Genomic DNA, 23,265 nt, shown 5'->3' with positions numbered 1-23,265 from the left:
TACACCCAAATAATGCATTATGCAACTATTTAAAATGTCATTTATCAAAAAACTTTAATAAACTAGGAAAACACTTGCCACATAATGTTAAGGTAAGAAAAGGAAAAGTAGCAAACCACATAAATTATAATTTTGTTTCAACCCACAAAAACAAAAAGACTGACAAAGCAGTAAAATTTGGGACTCTGAAAGCATATTAAAAAATAGTAACTGACTGAGCAGACTAAAGAAACCTGAATCGTAAGTCAGCAACAAGAAAACAAAGATACTATGATTTTCATGGCAGGACCCCAAAAGGTTCAGGAATTGACAACTCTAGTTCCCAGAACATTTGAATCAGCCAAGTATAAATCCTCTAGGCAGGCCACTGGAATCTAGTCCCTGAAAAATCAAATTGCCACAAAAAGAAAAAAACAAAATTACCCAATGATACTGACACGTGGGACTGTTAAAAAAAAAAAACAAAAAACTTAGCTTATGGTAAAGAACATAGCAAATCTTATTTATATTCAGAGTTTCCAATCACCTTTTTAGAGGCCCATTTCCTTATGAGTGAATGGCCAAAGATCAACAAACATTCGAGGAGTCAGTCAGAAGCCAAAAGCAAAAAACACACTATGCAGGAAAATAAAACCTAAATGAAACAAACAACCTATCATTAATATAAATATCTTCTGAGAGACAGATGAGGAAAAAAAAATACTGCAATACTGCATGCATGAACAACAGGATGCTACCGTTAAATACTGAAGAAAAATCGTCTTGGATATTAACAATATAACCACAGAAATGAAAAAATGAATAAAAGACTTATAAGGCTGAAGAAATCTCCCAGATACCAGAAGACAAAGAGGTACAAAATATGAGAGTAAAGAAAATTAAAGGACTAGCATAAGAGGTCCAATATCTGAACAGGAGGTCCAGAAGACATCAGAAAGCTAAGAAAAAGTAAAAACATAATAGAAGAAAATATCCCAGAAATGAAGGATATGTGCTTCCAGATTAAGAGGGTACAAATGAATGCTTGGTACAATAGATGATAATAGACACACAGTTATGAAATTTCAAAACATAGTGACAAAGCTTATACTCATCCATGGAGGAAAACAAAATCATCTATGCACGTGTGTGCACATACAGACATAAAAATAGTTTCAGAGAAGGTTGTGGGTCAATTTTTTCTTACAGTCACTAGTCACTCTTTCTGTGCCCCTCACTCCAAATTATAGAATTACACAATTGTTTTTGCACCCAAGTGATTTTATTTTTATACCTATTAAACTTCATCTCATTTCACTAAAAACAAAAACCAAAATAATAAAACAAAAACCTTACTTATATTGAAGTATATAAAAAATTATAAGAATGTCAAAATGTTGACAATCACTGAGACATTACAGTAAACACATAGGGGTTCATTTGTACTATTTTATCTACTGGTTAGTATGTTTGAAAATTTATCTAACAGAAAGTAAAAAAAAGTTATTTTAAAGAGGCTGGTAGGTGGCTTGTCTCTCAGTTGATGAAGGAGTTAAAAAAGTATCTTTGCAGTAGACATGAAAAGAACTTAAATTACGATTCTTAAATCTGCTCCTTTTTCCATTCACTAGTTTAAGATGGGTTCCTCATTCATTTCATCCCTACAGTACTGCAACAGCTCCTTATCTGGTCTCTCTTACTTCCTTTTCTCTTCCTTATATTCTAAAGCCTACCTTTCTAAAGAACACTTGTCAGTTTTCTAAAAACCAAATTTGCTCATGCTATTCTCCTACTCAAGAACTTTCAAATGGCTTCCTATGGCCTACACAAATGTCTACAGGCAGTTTAAGATTAAGGTCTTTCCCATTATGGACCCATGTCTACCATTTCCAGGCTTCTCTCCTATAATATCTCCACCCCAACTCTCCTTTCATGCTATCTGGTTTTGCTCATATTGTTCTCTCTGCCTACAATGTTCTACACTCCCCTCTTTTCCACTAATGAAAACTCACTCGTCTTTCAGTTATCATGTTTGATTCCTTCCAGACTCTGCACCTTAGGATAACCCACTCTACCCTCTGAACTCCCTACTGCACTTTGATAACAGCACTAACATAACAGTTCTCAAAATATACCATGCTTAGTTCATATATATATGTCACTCAGATCATGAGCTCCTTGAACACAGAGACCCCGTCTCACTACAGGATCTAGTATAGTGCTGTGCACGTTAGAGGTACCCAGACATAACAGGAAAATTGGGAAAGTCCTTTTCCTTCTATCTGTCTCACCAATCCTAGTAATTGTAACTCAAAACAGTGGATTAGCAGATAAGAGCTTAGACTTTCTTTTTCCAACCACACCTTACAAGGCTACCAGAATTACATTACTTATAAGCCGCTTCCAGAATTATGTTACTTATTGAGCACTTTCTTGCTCACAAACAGGCAATAACTCCTCCAACTTGTCCTTGTTTCTAAGGCTTTCTAGTGTTGAACCCTACAAAGCCACCTCTCTTCTACTCCTTTCCAAAAGAACTCCTCCAATAAGGCTAATTTCCATTTTTTTAAAACTCGTGGAGATAATTTAAAGATTTATTTATTTATGAGTGTGCGCACATGCGTGCAAGCACAAGCAAGGGGAGCAGGGGGAGCGGCAGGCAGAAGGAGAAGCAGACTCCCTGCTGCACAAGGAGCCCTATGTAGAACTCGATTCCAGGACGCTGGGATAATGACCTGAGCCGAAGGCAGATGCTTAACCTACTGAGCCACCCAGGCATCCAGATAAGGCTAATTTCTTAAATAATACTTTCATTCACTATCTACTCAATTAAGCTGAGTTTCTTTGCCAAAGCCACTTCCTAATCTACAATACTTTTTCTTGTGTTCTCCACACTCAAGGTTCTGATTAAAATGGCATATGCTTCTCTAATACTGTATCTTTAGACTTTAAAAAAAATACAGAAATAGAAAGAACTATATATAATGCTCAAAGTTATTTCTAATCCCAGAGTAATTTTTTTTGCTTTTAAAATTTATTTTTTAAATTTAAACTCAATTAATTAACATATAATGTATTAGTTTCAGAGATAGAGATCAGTTATTCATCAGTCTTATATAATACCCACTGCTCATTACATCACATGCCGTCCTTAATGCCAGTCACCCATTACCCCATCCGCCCACCCTCTCCCCTCCAGCAACCCTGTTTGTTTCCTATAATTAAGTCTCTTATGGTTTGTCTCCCTCTGACTTTGCCTTGTTTTATTTTTCTCTCCCTTCCCCTATGATCCATTTTGTTTCTTAAATTCCATGAGTTAAATCACGGTAACTGTCTTTCTCTGATTGACTTATTTCTCTTAGCATAATACCCTCTAGTTCCATCCACGTTGTTGCAAATGGCAAGATTTCATTGTTTTTGATGGCTGAGTAATATTCCATTGTATATATATATACCACCTCTTCTTTATCCATTCATCATGTTGTTGGACATCTGGGCTCTTTCCATAGTTTGGCTATTGTGGGCATTGCTATTATAAACACTGGGGTGCAGGTGCCCTTTCAGATCACTACATTTGTATCTTTGGGGTAAATACTAGTATTGCAATTGGTGGGTCATAGGGTAGCTCTATTTTCAACTTCTTGGGGAACCTCCATATCGTTTCTCAGAGTGGCTACACCAGCTTGCATTCCCACCAACAGTGTAGGAGGGTTCCTCTTTCTCTGCATCCCCGCCAACATCTGTCGTTTCCTGACTTGTTAATTTTAGCCATTCTGACTGGTGTGAGGCGATATCTCACTGTGATTTTGATTTGTATTTCTCCCAGGGTAATTTCTCATCAACTCATTTCTCCAAATTCTATAGCATTTTGTCTAAAATAAACATTTTGGTATCTAATACTACCTAAGAAATTTACCTCTGCATATTTGGGATACCCATTACATTCTTAAAATATTTTTTGTATTCTTCAGGTTGCCGGATAGTAAAAGACAACTCAGACGTTTTCAAAGAACAATAGTCCTAGAGAAATTTGAACAAGGATTTTTTTTTAAGGTGACAGAAACTTGCCTGAAATTTAAGGTCAAACTGCAACCTGAAAATGCCAAACACTCCCATACAACCAGTAGTTGCAGATTTTGAGCAACATCAATAAAACATATCCCAAAGACCACAATATACATTAAAAAGTTTGAGCCACACACATCATTAAAATACACACCCCAGGGACACCTGGGTGGCTCAGTCGGTTAAGCGTCCAATTCATGATTCTGGTTCAGCTCATGATCTCATCGGTCAAGAGGTTGAGCACCCCCACCCAGTTGGGTTCCCAGCTCAGCAGATAATCTGCTTGAGATTCTCTCCCTCTACCCCTCCCCCCGACTCGCATATACTCTCTCAATATTAAAATAATAATAAAAAAATAAAATACACACACTGTTTCCAAATCAGTATTTGTAACAGATGAGTAATATTTAATATGCATTATCAAGGCAAGAAAAACCATTAGACTACACTCATTAAATTCAAATCCTTATTCATTCAGAACTAAATAAATCAGAATGGAACAATAACCTCCTCTCATATAACCAAAAGAAACTTCAAAATAATTTTGATACACAGTATGCATATAAAAAACTCATTCACGGTGACCACTTTCAGTAAGAGACCAGCCCCTAGGAGTTTCTTTCTATTCTTTAGTTTCAGAGGTCTATTGCAAAAAGACAAAACACATAGAACCTGGCAGTTTACAAAAGCACCTTGTTTTCATTTGTTAGAAGAAATAAGAAGGACCACTGCAAACGAACTATTTCATCATCAAGACAACTTTTCTACCTATTCATTGTAATCAAGTGTAACAATATATTCACTCCGTAAATGAGAAGATAGCACCAAAAAGCACCTGATGACCATTTAAATGAGAACAGACATCATTACACACTTTCAAAAGATTGACAGCAGAACAAGAACCAAATACTTACCCAAAGTAGGATGTAAATTAAAATTAAATTCTCTACCCAGAACCGTGTCCAGCAGAGCGGCTACATCTGCGGCTATAGCACACGTATTGCATAAGACAGTATTGCGGTGGACAGGGCTGCAGTCCCAAAAGGGTCACAGGGAAGTGCCTGCCTGCAGAAGTTCCCTGAGTATATAACCCAATCTAAAAGCCACTCCCAGTCTTCATTCCAGGGTCGTTCAATACAAGAATTAAGAACTAAGAAGTAATAAGGTAAAGGAAAAAGAGTACACAATCAGGTTTCGAGAAAAGTTTGTAGGTTGCTGTGTATTGCAGAAGTATGAAAATATGACATTATTCTTTGGATTGGGTCTGTGATCATATGGAATGGAGAAGCCAGAAGTCAGACTTGATTTCCAAGTGGGAATATCAACCTGCAAGTCCCTACCTAAGCCTAATCCTTTTAAGTTATGAATTTTAAAAATCAACAGCTTTATCCTATTCTGTTGAGTCTTTCTTAGAGACTCCTAAAAATGCGTAAGCTTGAGACATCTTAGACTATAAGACACATTACACCAATAATTTTAGTGTCATACAGATAATAAGCAGTATGCCATCTTCCTTACCATTTTTGTTAAAGAAAATTGAGAAAAATAAGTCTCCAATTCTGATAAAGATTATAGCATGATCTAAAGTGAGAGCTTAGTCTATTGGTGTGAACTTTTATGTCCTACAAACAAATATACACTACAATTCAAAATAAAATCACGACATATAGCAAGAATAGTTTTACTTGGCATTTGTTAGTATAATAGGCTATAAATTCACATGCTTGCAAAAGTGGAGATAAAACAACAATCAGCAAATTTGTAAGTCACCAGGAAGCCGAAGGTTTGGAAAAAAGGTAGCTATTTCCACTTTAATCTCATCCCTTGAGTAGTGGTATGGGAGCAGACTCAAGAACAAAAAATGAGAGCAACCAAGGATAATTTACTAAAATTCACCTTAAAAAGATTGAATCTGCCATCTTGGATCTCTGCACCTGGTGTAACTTCCATAGTACAGTCTTCGGCCTAAGTTAAATAACACATTCCCCATTAAGATACCACATAATTTTTAATTGATAGGCCATATAAAGACAAACTAGCTGTGGCTAGTCTGTGACTTGAAACTAAGAACATCAGATAATCATTAATATGAAACTGAAAGGGAAGGAAGGGAAAAAAACAAACATGGTAAAGAGAATGAAAATTTTAAACTATCTTATAGCATTTAATCACCTTAATGGGGAAAAAGTGATTTATCTGGGGAGTAAAATTTGGGACTGTAGAAAAGCCTGGGGTATTCTGGAATATTTACTAATTACCGTAATTTTATTTGTAGTAGAGGTAACTGGTATAACTTCAAGTCCCATTCGTATCCTCTTTTGTTTTTCACAGTAAGCTTTCCAGGTATCTTCATTAAACCCATAATTAAAATAATCAGAAAGATCAGCACCTAAAGATAAAGCACAGTGTTAGTGTATAAATATTTCAATCCTATTTTTATGCAGTACATAAACTATAAAAATATAAATTTAGTATTCTATCAGTTTTATCACCCCTTCTAATTTTCCCAATTCTCCCAATTACTACCATAAAGCAACAGTACTATAAAAATTTTTGATCAAAAGTATTTCCTTTAAGCCAGAGTATTATGCTAAGCAAAATAAGTCAGTCAGAGAAAGACAAACACCATATGATTTCACTCATGTGTAATTTAAGAAACAAAACAAACGAACACAGGGGGTAAAAAAGTATTTCCTTTAGAAATGGCATTATAATAAAACAATATGCAAGTCTACTTTGGTATAATGCAGTAAGATTTAATAATACACGTCATTCCTACTCCTCATCTACTTAACGCAAGAAAAATTACATTAAAAAATAATATTCTAAATGGTTGCTAAAAAAACAAAAACTTTTCTAATGACTGTTTGTACTAAAAATCTTTTGAAACAGATACAATCCACAATAATCTTACCAGGTTTACGCCATGGTTTATCTTCAAAAGAATCCAAATCTACCTCCAAGAGTGGAACTCCATTAATGCTTCCAGGTGCATCAAGGTCCACCCCTTTGACTTTTGTTCCTATTTTATAAAATTACAAAATGGTGAAGGAGCTGTTATTAGCAAAAAGCTGAGAGATACCACAGCTAAACAGAAACCATTAACACCTTTTTACTACCGATAGCACTAAATACAGCAAAGGTTCCAAACAAAGCATTAGAGTTATATTTACCATAAATAAAAGGTGAGATCAAGCTTTATGAAGTAGCTGTAAAATAAACTGGACTGAGAGTTTAGGGACTTGTTACTTATAAGGAATTCCTGTACCAACAGGAAGTTGCTAACTTCCGTGTTTTAAATCACTTTTTTGTACAGCTTGTGAGCTAAGTCTTTACCTTTTTAAAGGGTTGTAAAACAAACAAGAAAACCAAGCATGTGACAGGAACCCTGTGACCCACACAGCCTAAAATATTTATTATGTAGCCCTTTACAGAAAATTTGTCCAAGGGCACCTGGATGGCTCAGTCAGTTAACCATCTGTCCTCAGCTCAGGTCAAGATCCCAGGATCCTGGGATCGAGCCTCACATCAGGCCCCCTGCTCAAGCGGGCGTCTGCTTCTCCCTCTCCCTCTATGCACTCACACACACTCGCTCTCTCTCTCAATAAATAAAATCTTTAAAAAAAAATTGTCTGTCTCTGTCATGTATGGTCAAAACCACTCTTTTGAACTGAGCTGTAATAGTTCAACCTATTTATGACCTATTCATATATACGCCTTATTTTCCTATTTATACAGCCACAAATAGAAGTTTTACCTGTAGTTCCATAAACTCTTCCCCCTGTTTTGATGTTAAGATTTACAGGTGCTGTACCATAACTCCTAAAACCAAAATAAAAATTATACTGAGAAACTTAAAACAGCAATATATTCAACATGTACAAATAAATTATATACCCACAGTAACTACATAGACTAACAATGACTTACACATTTTAGAAAACATTCTAATTTTAAAAGAAAAAACAAGTATTTTTTAAAAGCCTAACTTGTTTTCCATCTGAAAAAACCTACCTGCTACTAAGTCAGTATCTCGTGTAACAAACTTCTTAAGAAATTTGGCTAAGAGGAAATAAGTCTATACATCTTGTCCTCATTTTCTCACCTCCTAGTTATTCAACATGCAGCAATCCTGCAAGAAAGAAATTTCTCCACCTTGTTTCCAAGTCCAGTGACCTCCCCGTAGTCCTTCCTGCATTGGTTACTGTTGATAAATCCTCTTTCAAATACCCATGGGGTACTTTTATCCATAAAATAAATTCATTTATATTAAATTTAAAAATAAATCTAGGGTGAAAGCAGAAGAGTGTTTGGTGGTAGTCCGTGGTTAATGACTGAGGAAATAAGAGGGAAATTTCTAGAATGCTAGTAATGTCCCATATCATGATCTGGATGGTGGATACATATGAATGTATACATATGAAACAATTATTGAGCTGTACTTTTTTAATGTAATATAATATACACATGACAGAGGAAAAAAAATACAAAATCTGGAGTCAGACCCAGGTTCAAATACAAGTTTTGTCAATTACTAGTTGTATAACCCTGGCTAAGTCACTTATGACCTCATGGAATTTGTATAAATTTTCTGTAATATGGGTTTACATATTAAACGTAGACAGTTTACATATTAAAAGTAGACAGTTCTCTACTTTTCCATATAATGCATTCTCGTATATGAAGAGGAAAATCAAATATACTAACCAAAATAAGGTATAGTAAGACCTCAATGTTTTCAATGATATATTTCTCATTATATTCATGTCATTTAATTTGCTTCTTTACTCTCACAAGTTCAGGTAACTGGACTTGCAAAGATTCACTGTTTCTGATCTGCCTAATAATTTCCATTTTTTATCTACAATGTATTAAAATTATGAGACTTAGTTTATTTACATTAGCACTATCATTTTTCGGTTTTCTGCTTAAAAAAATAATATATAAAAAGTGATAAGTATTATTAAATATTCAAATAATTGTATAAAACTCCACTGCTATAAATGCAGAAACTATGAAATAGCCCAAATTAAACTGTTACTGTCAGGTAGTACTATCATACAAACTTGAAGTGTTTAAGTCATCTCCATGACATTAACTCATTAGTAAATGCTTAAACACCAACAGTGCATCAGGTAGAGTTCTCAGCTAAGGAACGAGAATGAGGTACTGAACAAATATGGCTCCTGCCCCATGGTGCTTACATTTCAACAATCTAGATCCAGCACAGCAAAAGCACTTTTGGGTTATCTATATCCGATGTACAAAAGTTCTAACTGTTTAAAAGTCAAATGTACAGGGGCACCTGGGTGGCTTAGTCGGTTAAGTGTCTGCCTTCCGCTCAGGTCATGATCTCAGGGTCCTGGGATTGAGAGCCAGGTCCGGCTCCCTGTTCAGAGGGGAGTCTCCTCTCCCTCTTCCTCTCCTCCTCCCCCTGCTCGCTCTCTCTCAAATATTTTATTATTAATAAATTTAAAAAAATAAAAAAGCCAAATGTACAAAAATCAAGTCGTCTCTAAATGGTCCTCTTACAGAATTGCTAAAGGATAAAACAATATAGAATTCATAAGAGGTTAGCCATAAGTTCAATAAATCAACTTCTTTGCTCCCACCCAGCTGCTTTCCCTTCCATGTTTTGCCTTTAAAACACCACTTTTCAGGGTACCTGCGTGGTTCAGTCAGCTAAGTGTCTGACTCTTGATTTCAGCTCAGGTCATGATCTCAGGATCATGAGATCAAGCTCCATGTTCGGATCCATACTCAGCGCAGTCTGCTTAGGATATTCATTCTCTCTCTCTCCCCACCGCCAATGCCTGCCCCTACCCCAGCTCACTCGTTCTGTCTCTAATAAATTAAAATCTAAAAAAAAATAAAATAAAAAACACTATCACTTTTCTTTTTTAAACTACTAAGGCTTTGTATTCATTGTGTGTAGAGAAGCTTAGCTATTTGGAAAATTGCACTTAAGCTAATCTGATACCTTCCATTAGACCCCCATGAGGTCTCAGGATTCTCTAGGTGCCAGATCTTACATACTTGGGTATTTAAGGAACTTCAAAATAAATGCATCAAAAAAATGTATTTTAACCCACTCCTTCTACATTAACCATACATGCTAATATACTTTTAGGTACTCAATTAACTGCCCTAGAAAGCTCTAAGTCATTGAGTCCTTTATCTCACTCTGCATCCACAACCAGTTACCCATGTTATTTCTATTTATTATGCACTCAAATGCATCTTTTCCATCCATCCCTATACTGCTGCCACTGGCTTAGTCTGGATTATCATCTCATGTGGACAATTCAAATATATTAACTAATTTCTATTTAGTCCACCTCAACTACTGCTATCTTTTATCTTTTCAAATAAACTAACCTGCTTAAAAACCTTTAAAGGTACTAACTCCCTCAAGTGGTTTCAACAACCTTTTTCCCATCTACCGTATTCTCCAGCCATGTAGTTCCTCTAAGCCATGCTTCTACTACATCTCAGTAGTGTCCTGTGCTAAATCATCAATCCTCTTCCTTCCGAGTCAAGAATTATCCAAACAAGTTCATATATTACTTCCCCTAGGACCTTTTCTTCATGTGTAGGCTTTTAGCAACTCTCCTCTCAAAGTTTTCAATTCAGTTTGTACATTTCTATTCTAGCACTTAAACCACACTGAAAGTATTTGCTAACATGTCTGTCTTCCTCACTACTTCTAGTAAGTAAGGACTTTATTATTTTCATAGTCTCATCATCAATTAATGTAGTGCCAACAAACATTTTTAAGTGTTTATGAACGGATAAATCTCAAAGGTAAGAAACCACTTCTCTGTACAAGCTAAATTATTCCCTACTCTAAAATTTGCTTTTCATTACCTTATAGATAAAATGAACTACTTTGTAACAAAAGTATGTTGCCTAAAAAAATGCTACTTTGTACTTTCTAACAGCTTACAATAAACCCATTTAGTATTGTTCCTTGAATACAATTTGCTCTTTAAATTTGCTTCTGAAAATTCTGTGCACTAAGTTAAGTATTCATCAAATGTTATTTTCTCATAGGCTCTTTCAGTTTTCAAGAGATGTATCTTGAAATATCAAGGTTAAATAAGTTCTATACCCTTCAGAAAGATCTATAAATGTTACTTTGAAATGCAAAAAAAAACCCCAAAAAACCATAAAAAGTAGATCTATTGAAGGGTAGAAGCATGGACAGAGATACATACATTTACACATGTGTATGGTAAAGCAAACCTAGCAAAATGTACACTGTATAATCTAAATGATGGGTAAGTAGGTGTTCACACAATTCTTTCAACTTTCTTGGATAATTTGAAATTTTTCATATTGAAATGTTGAGGAAAAACACTGAAAGACAAATGAGTTCTTAATGTTCAGTCTGATAGTTAATACAAATTTACTGAATAGTTACTGTATGTAAAGCAACGTGAGGAATAGGGGAATTCATGAACTATGGTTTCTACTCAAGGAATTTAGAGTCTAAAGGTGATAAACATGAACCAATATAACTACATTTCATGAAACTGGAAATTGCTGTAAGAAATAAAGTTCAGGGCTGTGGTGGTTGCAGGGCTGACGAGAAACTACTGAAGTTCCTGTGGAAGTAAAGTACAATTTCCTAAGAACATAATGGATGGAGAAGAGAAAACCTATGGTGGCTGTGAAGGCCCTGACGCCATGTATGTCAAATTGATATCTTCGGATGGTCATGAATTTATTGTAAAAAGAGAACATGCACTAAAATCCGGAACAATAGAAGCCATGTTGAGTGGCCCAGGTCAGTTTGCTGAGAATGAAACTAATTAAGTCAATTTTAGAGAGATCCCTTCACATGTGCTGTCAAACGTATGCATGTATTTTATCTACAAGGTTCGCTACACCAACCGCTCCAGAGAGGTTCCTGAATTCCCAATTGCACCTGAAATTGCTCTGGAAATGCTGATGGTTGCGAACTTCCTAGATCATTAGATAAAATAAATTATAATAAACTGTTAACTTTTTCCAGTAAAAAAAAAAAAAAAAGAAAGTTCAGGAAAAGTACTATGGGCGTCTATGTACATTTAATATTTGAATGCAATTTCTACCAAAAATTTGATTGTTTTAATAAAAAAAAAACCCACCATTAGCTTAAATTGTTATATAAAATTATTTGTATTTGCAACTATAGAAGAGTATTTACTACATATACAATGATTATAATGTTCCTTTTGCATAATGCAGATGGCAAAGTCCTATTAGCATAAAGGTACTAGCATTTCATGTAAGCCCAACACTAATTTTTTAAGTGGAGATGAGAACACCAAGAGTTACCTATCCCTAACATGACTGTCTCTTCTCAACCCTGATTCTTAGAGTTTTAAAATTATACAGGCAGTCCTTATTATAATGCGAAATGGACCATGACAATAACTGAGTTACCTTTAAGCTCCTAAAATAACTTTTGAAAACAAATGGCTCTAGTACAGAAATATTCAAAAATATTTATGTATATATTGCTTCATTCCGGATAAGGCTGCATAATGAATTATAGTGCAATTGATGAAAAGTTTATGTTCCCAATGCACAAGTACCACATTATACATCTAATCTGATAAAACAGAAAAAATACTGACTTTTATTCTGCCACCATAACAAAATCACATTCTGCACTTTAATATATTCCCTTCTAGCCTTTCTGTAAGATTCTTTATGTGCTCAATGAGCTAATGACAGTCGATTTACTCAATTCAGTTTTACAGACTATAAAATTTTAGACAACATACTGTCTTAAAAAGCCAACAGGATAATTAACAACTTCAAAAATAGGCTATTAAGAGCAAAAAGAAATACTTTTGATACTGTTTTTATTGGACAAAAAATTAAAAACCTAAACTCAGTTTTGGTTAATATAAGGGAAGAACGTAGATGAAATCTGTAATTTAAGGTTTTCTAACTCTAATTAAAGAATTTGTAGTATTCAATTTATAAAAACAGCTTAATTTCAGAAATCAAAAACAGTTGCTTCCATGTCACCTTATCTAATTAACTTTATCTTTAAGAAATTATTTTCATGGTAAAATTCCTTTTTATAATGAGATAGAATTGACACAACACTATTAATTTTAGGTGTACAATATAATGATTTAATATATGTATAAATTGAAAGATGATTACAGTTAGTTATCATCCATCACCATACAGTTCTGTATCTTTTCTTGTGATGAGAACTTTTAAGATCTACTCTTCCAGAAACTCACGGTGAAATTTTAAGAAGTGTTCTTTCATATCATGTAAGATGGAAAAATGTAAAAGCAATGGAATCAACACCAATGGTTTGATATAAGCATGCTACCTTTGACTTAGGCATACAATCATTAGTTAAAAATAACTTACCACCCGGGTGGCTCAGTCAGTTGAGTATCCAACTCTTGGTTTCTGCTCAGGTCATGATCTCAGGGTCATGAGATCAAGCCCCAGGTAGGGCTCCACACTCAGTGGGGAGTCTGCTTGAGACTGTCTCCCTCTCTCTGCCCCTCCCGCCTGTGTGCGCATGCTCTCTCTCCAATACACAAATCTTTAAAAAAAAAAAAAACAAAAACTTACCCGTACTGTGGTGCTCCCGTTTTAATGTCTCCTATAGTGACATGAACATCATCCTCATCGTCATCACTGTCACTATCACTATCATCTTCAGTCTCGGTCACTTTCTATACCAATATAAACAATTATAAAATACATTCAATAATTCATCCTAACATCTAATATCAATAATTGAGAAAGTAATCATTTTGTGTTTTTTGAAGTATAGTTTTAGAGAAAAAAAATCACAATTTCATAGCACTGTTACCTCATTTATAACTAATGTTATACATGATAAAAAGGGATAAGAATGTAAAATAAAATCTTCTCAGCATTATCTTTTTGTAAATAACACCTCATGTATTTTTTCCTACGATTTATAACTGCTTCTCTGCAAAAAGAATCTAAGACTTTGTACTAAGATATCTAGAACATAAATTACAAAAAATAAGTATTTGAGGAATTTTTGTCAAGAATATGAAAAGGAAAACAATTAACTGTAAGAGTCATGGTTAAACAGCACCAGAGAGTTAAGGAGCAGTTCACTTATTCTTGTCATTCATTTACAGTTAGAAGCGTCCCTGGATGCAAATAATTGAGGGAATACTTTGTTTCTATGAGTATAAAGTGGGACCATTTACAAAGGTTTTATTTTGGCTCTCAAAGGCAATTTTGTGGCTAGTCACACACTAGTAAACAAAAAAGTAGATCACCTAGGCAAAGTATTTTTTTGTATACAAGTTCAAGCCTGTAGAATAAGGATTTCCTTCTTTTCACAGGGTCAGAATGTTAAAATATTCATAAAATTATGTTCACCCCCCAAAATACATGTTCACCCCCCAAAACAACACTTTCAACAGGCATGAATGAGGTTAGACAATATCACGTATTTATATAAAAACAAATTTTCCCAAAAGTTAGGACAATCAAACTTGGGCTGTGGGACTTAATGTTTTCCTTGAAAACGAGGTTCACTGTGATCTCTTTAGTTGAGCTACATTCAGTTCCTTGAAAGCAGTCAACTTCAAGACTTTGCACATGTTCCATTTCATGGAAAGTCTCTTCCCACTATTGCTTCTCATCACTGTGCTTTTGATGGCACCAGATGAGGTGGGATATTAGAGCAGACCAGATCATGTCGGACACTGAAGTCATGTTAAATTTTTGGCTTTCTTCCTAAGTGAATGGGAAACTACTGATAAAGACTTTAATCAGAGAAGTAACTAAATTTCAAAGCCTTATGTTACCGGTTTAGGTACGCCGTTTTCAGCAGTTTCATCTTCAATTCCAGATGGAGGATTAGCACTACAAACAACAGAAATAAGTGCACAAGTCTGGTATTACTTTTCAGAAGTACAGACAGCGTATACTAGTATCTTTAAGCTATATCTGATAGTTTCCTAAAATTACTGTCTCCACTGGAAAAGAAAAAGGATGGCAAAAACGGTCTGTGTTATTCTGTTATTCCTACTGCCTCGCATAATACCCGTACTCAACATTCACAGAATAGAACTGCCTCCACAATTTATTAATGAATTTGACAATGGGATAAAATTCAAGTTTTTTATTACTTTAAAAATATGCATCACACTTAATTTTACTTAGCCTAACTCTTTATTGAACATCCACTATGTGCCAGGTACTACTGTAATTGCCAAAGGCTATGTAACACAGTTTTCGCTTTTCCTGATGCCCAAGAACTCAAGATTTGTCATATAATCACATTAACTCCTTTAGTCTTCAGTTAACATACATGGTTCTTCCCGGTTTTCTGTTTCACCTACCTAAATGGATATACATTCTTTATTTCATAAAAGATACATTTTAAGATTTAAAAAAAGTTTATCTTCATGTAAGACTGCCTTCCCATTTGATGCCAGTAAGTAGCTCCAGACCTAATTTTGATGCATTAAAAAACAAATTACTTTTTGAAGGCCAATTAATACCTGAATTTGCCCTATTAAAGCAAAACTGATATAAAATAAACCTCTCTTTTCTCAGGAGACTCAAGCATATGGTCATTAATCACCAAATAAAACTAGTACGGTAGTGTAACTGGCTCCTTTTATTTTAGTAATTATGATTTCTATAGTGGGAACTAACCATTAACCTCACTTTATAAGTAAAGGAACCAAGTACAAAGCAATAACTCACATTTAGTAGGATTTCTAAGAAAAACATCCAGATCTTGATATAGATCAAACTTTTCATTAGGTTTCTGCTTATCTCTTCTATTATACTTTACTTTCTGTCAAGCAGTGTTATACTTTGCCAAGCAGTTTTTATATATGTTGATTTAATCTCTACAGTGGTATTTTACAATACAATCCTCATATAAAGCAAAATGAAGGATAAAAACTAAAAATTTAAGTGTTAAGTTTTCCTTGTGTTACTGCTTGACCCAAGAAAACAAATATACAACTATAATTCTTTAGTCCATTTAGCTCCTGCTTAATTAAGTTTCTACAGGTAGCCAGAAACAAGTTCCGTTTGCCACAAAACAGTATATTTAGCCAAAACTTGAACAAATAAAACATGACAAAATTGGAGACAGCATAATGCAATGGTTTAGAAGTTTTAACAATGAACCAGTCACAAAGAAGCTGGGGAGAACTCTAATAGCAAGGACTCCGCTCAGTTACGACAATGTGATTATGTACCAAGCTGAATACTAGAACACAGGTTTGGTGAACATGCCTTCCCCAATACTTTAAAAGTTTTCATTCCCGGGGCGCCTGGGTGGCTCAGTTGGTTAAGCGACTGCCTTCGGCTCAGGTCATGATCCTGGAGTCCCGGGATCGAGTCCCACATCGGGCTCCCTGCTCGACAGGGAGTCTGCTTCTCCCTCTGACCCTCCCCCCTCTCATGTGCTCTCTCTCTCTCATTCTCTCTCTCAAATAAATAAATAAAATCTTAAAAAAAAAAAAAAATAAATAAAATAAAAAAATAAAAGTTTTCATTCCCTATCACCATTAAAATGCTAGAAACATAAAATTATAAGCTTTCTCTAGAAAAATTAAGCTTTAGGAGTAGAAATTTTCCATAGGATGAAATAAACTTAATAGCCCTCCAAATAAAATTTTAGTAAAGAATATAAAGACATTTTGACAGTAATGCTCAGGAAAGGTAGAAGACTTCCCTCCAATACATTTAATCAAGCTAAGTATAGAAAAATTAAACAACGTTCAATCAGAAAAATAATCTTTAAGAATTATAACCAAGAACTTATACCAACAAAATTAATGGAATAGATTAAAAAAATTGTATTTAACTGTGAATCTGTAACATTACCCATTGATTCTTGACCAATTAAAAAACAGTATGAAAAAACTGTAATTACTTTTATAACTATAAGCTACACAAATCATAACTTTTGTGAGTAACTGAGATTAGGGTTAGGAACTGGGTTGGATACATGAATTTAAACAATAAAATTTCACAATATAGCAGTGAGTGAAAAAAAAAATCTTCCAATTTAGGGGATGTCTTTAAGTGAGGAAGAATAATTTCAGCATCCCTTAAGTTCTAGTTCCATGTCTCACTTCTTCCCTCCATTCACTTTTTTATTTTTATTTTTTTATTTTTTTATTTTTTTTTTTTTAAAGATTTTATTTATTTGACAGAGAGAGAGAGAGAGCACAAATAGGCAGAGCGGCAGGCAGAGGGAGAGGGAGAAGCAGGCTCTCCGCTGAGCAGGGAGCCCGATGTGGGACTCGATCCCAGGACCCCAGGATCATGACCTGAGCCGAAAGCAGCCGCTTAACCGACTGAGCCACCCAGGCGCCCCCATTCACTTTTTTAAAAATGCAGACATACCTCATGTTGTCATGCTTTGCTTTATTATACTTCCCAGCTAAGTTTTTTTACAAATTGAAGGTTTGTGGTGACAGTGTATCCACCTACCAGTGCCATTTTTCCAAGAGCGTTTGCTCACTTTGTGTCTCTGTCACATTTTGGTAATTCTTGCAGTTTTCATACTTTTTCATTATTGTATTTGTTACGGTGATCTCCTTGATGTTACTATGGTAATTGTTCTGGGTAGCTATGCATCGCAACCATTCAAGATGGTGAACTTAATCACTAAATATTGTGTGTGTTATGACTGCTCCACTGACCAACCATCACCTGTCTCTCTCCCTCTCCTCAGGCTCCCTATTCCCTGAAACACAACAATATTGAAATTAGGTCAATTTATAACCATCTAATGGGTCTGAGTGTTCAAGTGACAGAGCCCACACATCTCTCACTGTATTCAGAAGCTAGAACTGATTAAGTTTTGTAAGGAAGGTGTGTGGAAGGCCAGAAGCCAGGCCTTTGTCACCAGCTGGCAAAGGTGTAAATGCACAAGAAAAGTTCTTGAAGATTAAAAGTGCTACACTTTAGTGAACACGTGAATGGCAAGAAAGTAAAAACACCTTACTGCCGATATGGAGAAAGTCTGAGTGGTCTGGAGAGAAGATCAAACCAGCCACAATATTCCCTTAAGTCAAAGGCTAATTCAGAGCAAGGCCCTTAATACCCTCTTCAATTCTATGAAGGCTAACAGAGGTGAGGAAGCTATACAAGAAAAGCCTGAAGTTATCAGAGGTTGGTTCATGAGGCTGAAGGAAAGAAGCCGTCTCCGTAACATAAAGTGCAAGGTGAAGCAGCAAGTGCTGATGGAGAAGCTGCAGCAAGTTCCCCCAGAAGATCCAGCTAAGATCATTCATAAAGGTGGCCACACTAAACAACAGATCTTCATGTAGACAAAAACAGCCTTCTGTTGGAAGAAGATGCCATCAGGGACTTTCACAGCTGAAAAGAAGTCAAGGCCTGGCTTCAAACTTTCAAAGGACAGGCTGACTCTCCTGTGAGGGGCTAATTGAAGCTAATGTTAAAGCTAATGCTCATCATTCTGAAAGTCCTAGGGCCCTTAAGAATTATGTTAAATCCACTCTGCCTGTGCTCTGTAAGTGGAACAACAAAGCCTGGATGACAGCACATCTGTTTACAACATGGTTTACTGAATATTTTAAGCCCACTGTTGAGACTACTGCTCAGAAAAAAGGATTCCTTTCAAAATATTACTGCCCATCGACAATGCACTGGTCACCTAAGAGCTCTGTCTCTGTTGGGAGACATACAATGATCATGATTAATGTTTTCATGCCTCATAAAATATCTATTCTGCAGCCCATGGATCAAGGAGTCACTTTGACTTTCAATTCTTATTATTGAAGAAATAAATTTTTTTTAAAGATTTTATTTATTTATTTGACAGAGAGACAGCAAGAAAGGGAACACAAGCAGGGGAAGTGGGACAGGGAGAAGCAGGCTTCCTGCCGAGCAGAGAGCCTGATGTGGGGCTCGATCCCAGGACCCTGGGATCATGACCTGAGCCGAAGGCAGACGCCCAGTGACTGAGCCACCCAGGCGCCCCTGAAGAAAATACATTTCATAAGACTATAGCTGCCATAGATAGTGATTCCTCTGATGCATCTGGGCAAAGTAAATTGAAAACCTTCTGGATAGGATTCATCATTCGAGATGCCATTAAGAACATTCATGATTCATGGAGAAAGGTCCAAATATCAACATAAACAGGAGTTTGGAAGAAGTGGATTCTGACCCTCATGGAGGACTTTGAGGGGTTCCAGACTTCAGTGGAGGAAGTAAGTGCGGGTGTGGTGGAAATAACAAGAGAACTAGAATGAGAAGTGGAGCCTGAAGATGTGACTGAATTGCTGCAAGCTCATGACAAAACATGAACAGATGAGGGCTTGCTTCTTGTGGATGAGCAAAAAAAGTGATTTCTTGACATGGAACCTACTCCTGGTAAAGATGCTGTAAAGACTGTTGAAATAGCAAAAAAAAAAAAGGATTTAGAATATTACCTAAACTTAGTTGATAAAGCAAAAGCAGGGTTTAAGAGGACTGACTTCAATTTGAAAGGAAGTTCTACTGTGGATAAAATGCTATCAAACAGCAACACTGCTACAGAGAAATCGTTTGTGAAAGGAAGAGTCAATTCAATGTGGCAAGCTTCATGGTTGTCTTATTTTAAAAAACTGCCACAGCCACCCCAACCTTCAGCAACCACCACTCTGATCATCAACAGCATTCAATTTCGAAGCAAGACCCTGCAACCAGCAAAAACATTATGACTTGCTAAAAGCTCAGGTGGTGGTTAGGATTTTTTTTAGTATAAAAGTATTTTTTAATTAAGGTATGTACATTGGTTTTTAGACATAATACTATCGCACTTAAGAGACTACAGTATAAACAAAACTTTTATATGCACCAGGAAACCAAAAATTCATTTGACTCACTTTATTGGTGTGGAACTGAACCCACAGTATCTCTAAAGTATACCCCTGCCAGCTTTGAAATAGATTTCATATACCACACAAACCATCCATTTGAAGCGTTCAACTGAATGGTTTTTCACGTTTACAGTATAGCGCAACCATTGCAACTGCTAATTTCAGGACATTTTCATCACCCCAAAAGGAAGCCTTGTATATATTAGTAATCACTCCCCAGTTTTGCCTGACCTCAGTCATGGCAACCACTGTTTCTATAGATTTGCCTATTCTGTACATTTATTTTAGTTGAATCATACAATACGTAGTTCCTTGGGACTGGCTTCTTTAGCTTAGCATAATGTTTTCAAGGTTCATCCATGTTCTAACAGATATCAATACTTCATTTCTTTTTACTGCCACACAGTATTCCACCATATGGATATACCATATTTTATCTATCCATTCATCATTTGATGGACTTTTATTTCCATTTTTTGGCTATTATAAACAATGCTGCTCTGAACATTCATGTACAAGTTTTTGTGTGGATATGTATCATTTCTCTAAAGCATATATGTAGAAGTGGAATTCCTGGATCATACAGTAACTATGTTTAACCTTTTGAGGAACTGCCTGTTTTCTAAAATAGCTGCACCTTTGGGGCGCCTGGGTGGCTCAGTCATTAAGCGTCTGCCTTCAGCTCAGGTCATGATCCCAGGGTGCTGGGATCGAGCCCCACATCGGGCTCCATGCTCCGCAGGAAGCCTGCTTCTCCCTCTCTCACTCCCACTGCTTGTGTTCCCTCTCTCACTGTGTCTGTCTGTCAAATAAATAAATAAAATCTTTAAAAAAATAAATAAAATAAAATAGCTGCACCTTTTTACAATCCCATCATCAGTGTATGAGAGTTCCAATTTCTGCATATCTTCACCAACACCTGTTACTTTTTTTTGATGGTGGCCATCCTATCCTAATGGGTGCAAAGTGGTACTTCCTCCACTTTCTAAACCCAAATATTCTTTAAAAGATCTTTTTTTAACCACCCCTTCCCCATTAGCGGACATTAAGGCATTGATACTAGATTTGATGAGTAATGTCAGCATATCCATATACTTGTCTATGTGAGTTCTGAAATCGAGAAGTTTCAAGCTCCCTTTACATGTTCTGTAAATGATACTCAAATCTTTCTAGCAGTCTAACAAAGGGAATCAATCTTATAACATCCATTAGTTCCGCTTTGAATTTAAATAGAAAACATTAAAATTATAACCAAAGTGCACTATACCATCAAAGGTATTAATAAATTGCAAAAACAGTAAAGGAGTCTTTTTTAATAAAAAAAAAAAAATGTTAACTTCTTCCTTATTAGTCTAATGGTTATATTATATACTCCACTACTAAGCTCACTTAAGAGTACAAAGTTACTTAAGAGTGAAGAATATTCAAACCCTTATTTCAAAAACTTTGTCCCCTAAGCTACTACCAAATAAACAGAACTGATTAGGTCCTGACATAGAAATAAACTCTACAGTATTCAATGTCTTTGAACTTTCAGTCAATATGCTGTATTCAAGCCAATGATATTTACAATGAAATAATTTTGACAATTTGTTTACAGAACCACTGTATCATACAATCTGTTTAAGTATCAACAACAAATTCCACTAACCTGGCATTTTCTTCTTCTGGCCTTTCAACTTCATTTTCATCTACCAAAAAAAATACATAAATAAATAAATAAAATTAACAAACAAACCACTCTTAAAGAAACCAGTATTATGAAAATCTGAAGTGATCATCACAAGCACTAACCTAGGTCCTTTGCCAAATCACTGTGCACATGCACGTCCCATGGGCCTATAAGCACATCCAAAGTTAGATCACCTTATAATGACTTAACAAGATATGTCTTTTATGAAAAAAAATCAGACTTTATTTCTATTAAAATAAGCTTAATTTAAGAGGCATTAAAGATTTCTAGATCTTTGTTAAGGAAACCCTTCACATTTACATTTCAAAGAATATTACTAATGCTCAATCTTGCCACCAAAATAATGAATTTTACAAGTTTGTCAAAATCAAAGTTTGTTAAAGTCACAGCAACAAGGAGCTGCATGGTGCCCAAACGTGCACTTTTACTACACTAAAGAATATACATTTTAGGCAAGGAACAAATATTAACTTTCAAATCTAGTTATCATTAACAGACAAGAGACTGACTTAATGAAAAGTTAAAAACCAGATGTCAAGTCCCTTTCATGAGGTAAGTATAAAGTGCACTGAACTTATTTGGGGAAAAAGATACAGACGAAATAACTGAAAACTGTAAGCCTAAGGGACATGAGATACTTCTAATGATGTGGGTTAAAGAGCACTCTCTTAAAAATGAAAAACTTCACCTTAATACAGGAGACATTCGGGGTTTTCTTTATGGGCCATAATGTATTCCATCTCTTTCTCTCTCTTAATTAATTATTTTTAAAGCACGACTTTCAGACAAGGAGGTACCCTTGCAGGTGCATTCCATACAAACTGACCATCAAGAAACAAGACGTTAGTTTTACAGCATCAACTTTATTTAGCTATTATTACAGAAAGACTGTTTCTGAAAGAAAGGGACAGGGAGGGCATCCTATAGCCAAGGGGCAAGAAGAGACACACCAACAGAGCTCAGAATGGAGATAAAACAGTAGGGGAGAGAGCGTGGAGACGAGGCGGCCTGGAAGCCCCCGCGGGGAGGAGGGTGAGGCTGGGGGTCCGGACCCGCGCCCAGCCCCCGGCCCAGCCCGACCTCCGCGGGGTGGCTGCGTGGTGGGGGCGTGGGCTGCGCGGGGGGGGGGGGGGGGGGGGGGCGGTGAAGGCCAAAGAACGCGCACGCCTCGCTGGGCCTAACTCAGGCCGGAGGACACTCCGTACCAGAGGCCCCAGCGGCGGCGTGAGGGGCCCGGGACGCCGGCCGTTTGCGGGCCGGGAGGGGAGGCCTGAGGGAACCCGGGAGTGAGAGAAGGGACAGGAAGTTCCGTACCGCCATAGAGCCACTCTTCCTCCTCATCCCCTCCGGTCCCGCCGCTCAGCTCCGACACTAGGCGCTCGACCTCGCCGGCCGACATGGCCGCCCCGAGCACAAGTTAAAGGCGGCGATCAACAGCCCCCTCCAACCCCTTCCCAGCCTCGCTGCCCGGGGGCGCGAGAGGGGCGCGAACCCGCCGGCGAGGGAACGAAGAAAGCGCGAGACTCAAATCCCAGAGAGGCGGCCGCGGCGTTGGAAGCTGCAAACGAGACGACTCCGGCGGCGGTCCGCCTGCGCACGCGCAGCAGCAGCCCAGCGGCGCGGCGTCTTTAGGTTGCTTCGCTTCCGCGGCGCAGG

The 23,265-nt window shown here is 36.6% G+C and overlaps 1 protein-coding gene and 1 pseudogene across 17 annotated transcripts in view; one reads left to right on the top strand and one right to left on the bottom strand.

Moving 5' to 3' along the window:
* The window catches only part of FIP1L1 (factor interacting with PAPOLA and CPSF1), a 77,164-nt gene extending 53,899 nt beyond the window's left edge, over positions 1-23,265 (bottom strand). For 4 of the 17 annotated variants that reach the window (XM_032400360.1, XM_032400361.1, XM_032400367.1 and 1 more), the window contains exons 1-9: positions 22,924-23,265; positions 21,711-21,755; positions 21,568-21,607; positions 14,862-14,919; positions 13,639-13,742; positions 7,802-7,866; positions 6,959-7,066; positions 6,303-6,433; positions 5,941-6,009 (exon numbers count right to left, since the gene is read on the bottom strand). In XM_032400360.1, coding sequence (XP_032256251.1) covers positions 5,941-6,009; positions 6,303-6,433; positions 6,959-7,066; positions 7,802-7,866; positions 13,639-13,742; positions 14,862-14,919; positions 21,568-21,607; positions 21,711-21,755; positions 22,924-23,008 — 705 coding nt within the window. In that variant the 5' untranslated portion in view covers positions 23,009-23,265. The remainder of the gene's footprint in view (positions 1-5,940; positions 6,010-6,302; positions 6,434-6,958; positions 7,067-7,801; positions 7,867-13,638; positions 13,743-14,861; positions 14,920-21,567; positions 21,608-21,710; positions 21,756-22,923) is intronic. The other 13 variants (XM_032400363.1, XM_032400365.1, XM_032400372.1 and 10 more) reach the window with 4 other exon arrangements.
* LOC116629979 lies at positions 9,886-12,088 on the top strand (annotated as a pseudogene).

Source organism: Phoca vitulina, unplaced genomic scaffold, assembly GCF_004348235.1.
Source record: "Phoca vitulina isolate PV1807 unplaced genomic scaffold, GSC_HSeal_1.0 scaffold3, whole genome shotgun sequence".
NCBI lineage: Eukaryota > Metazoa > Chordata > Mammalia > Carnivora > Phocidae > Phoca > Phoca vitulina.
This window is presented reverse-complemented; position numbering and strand designations above follow the sequence as displayed.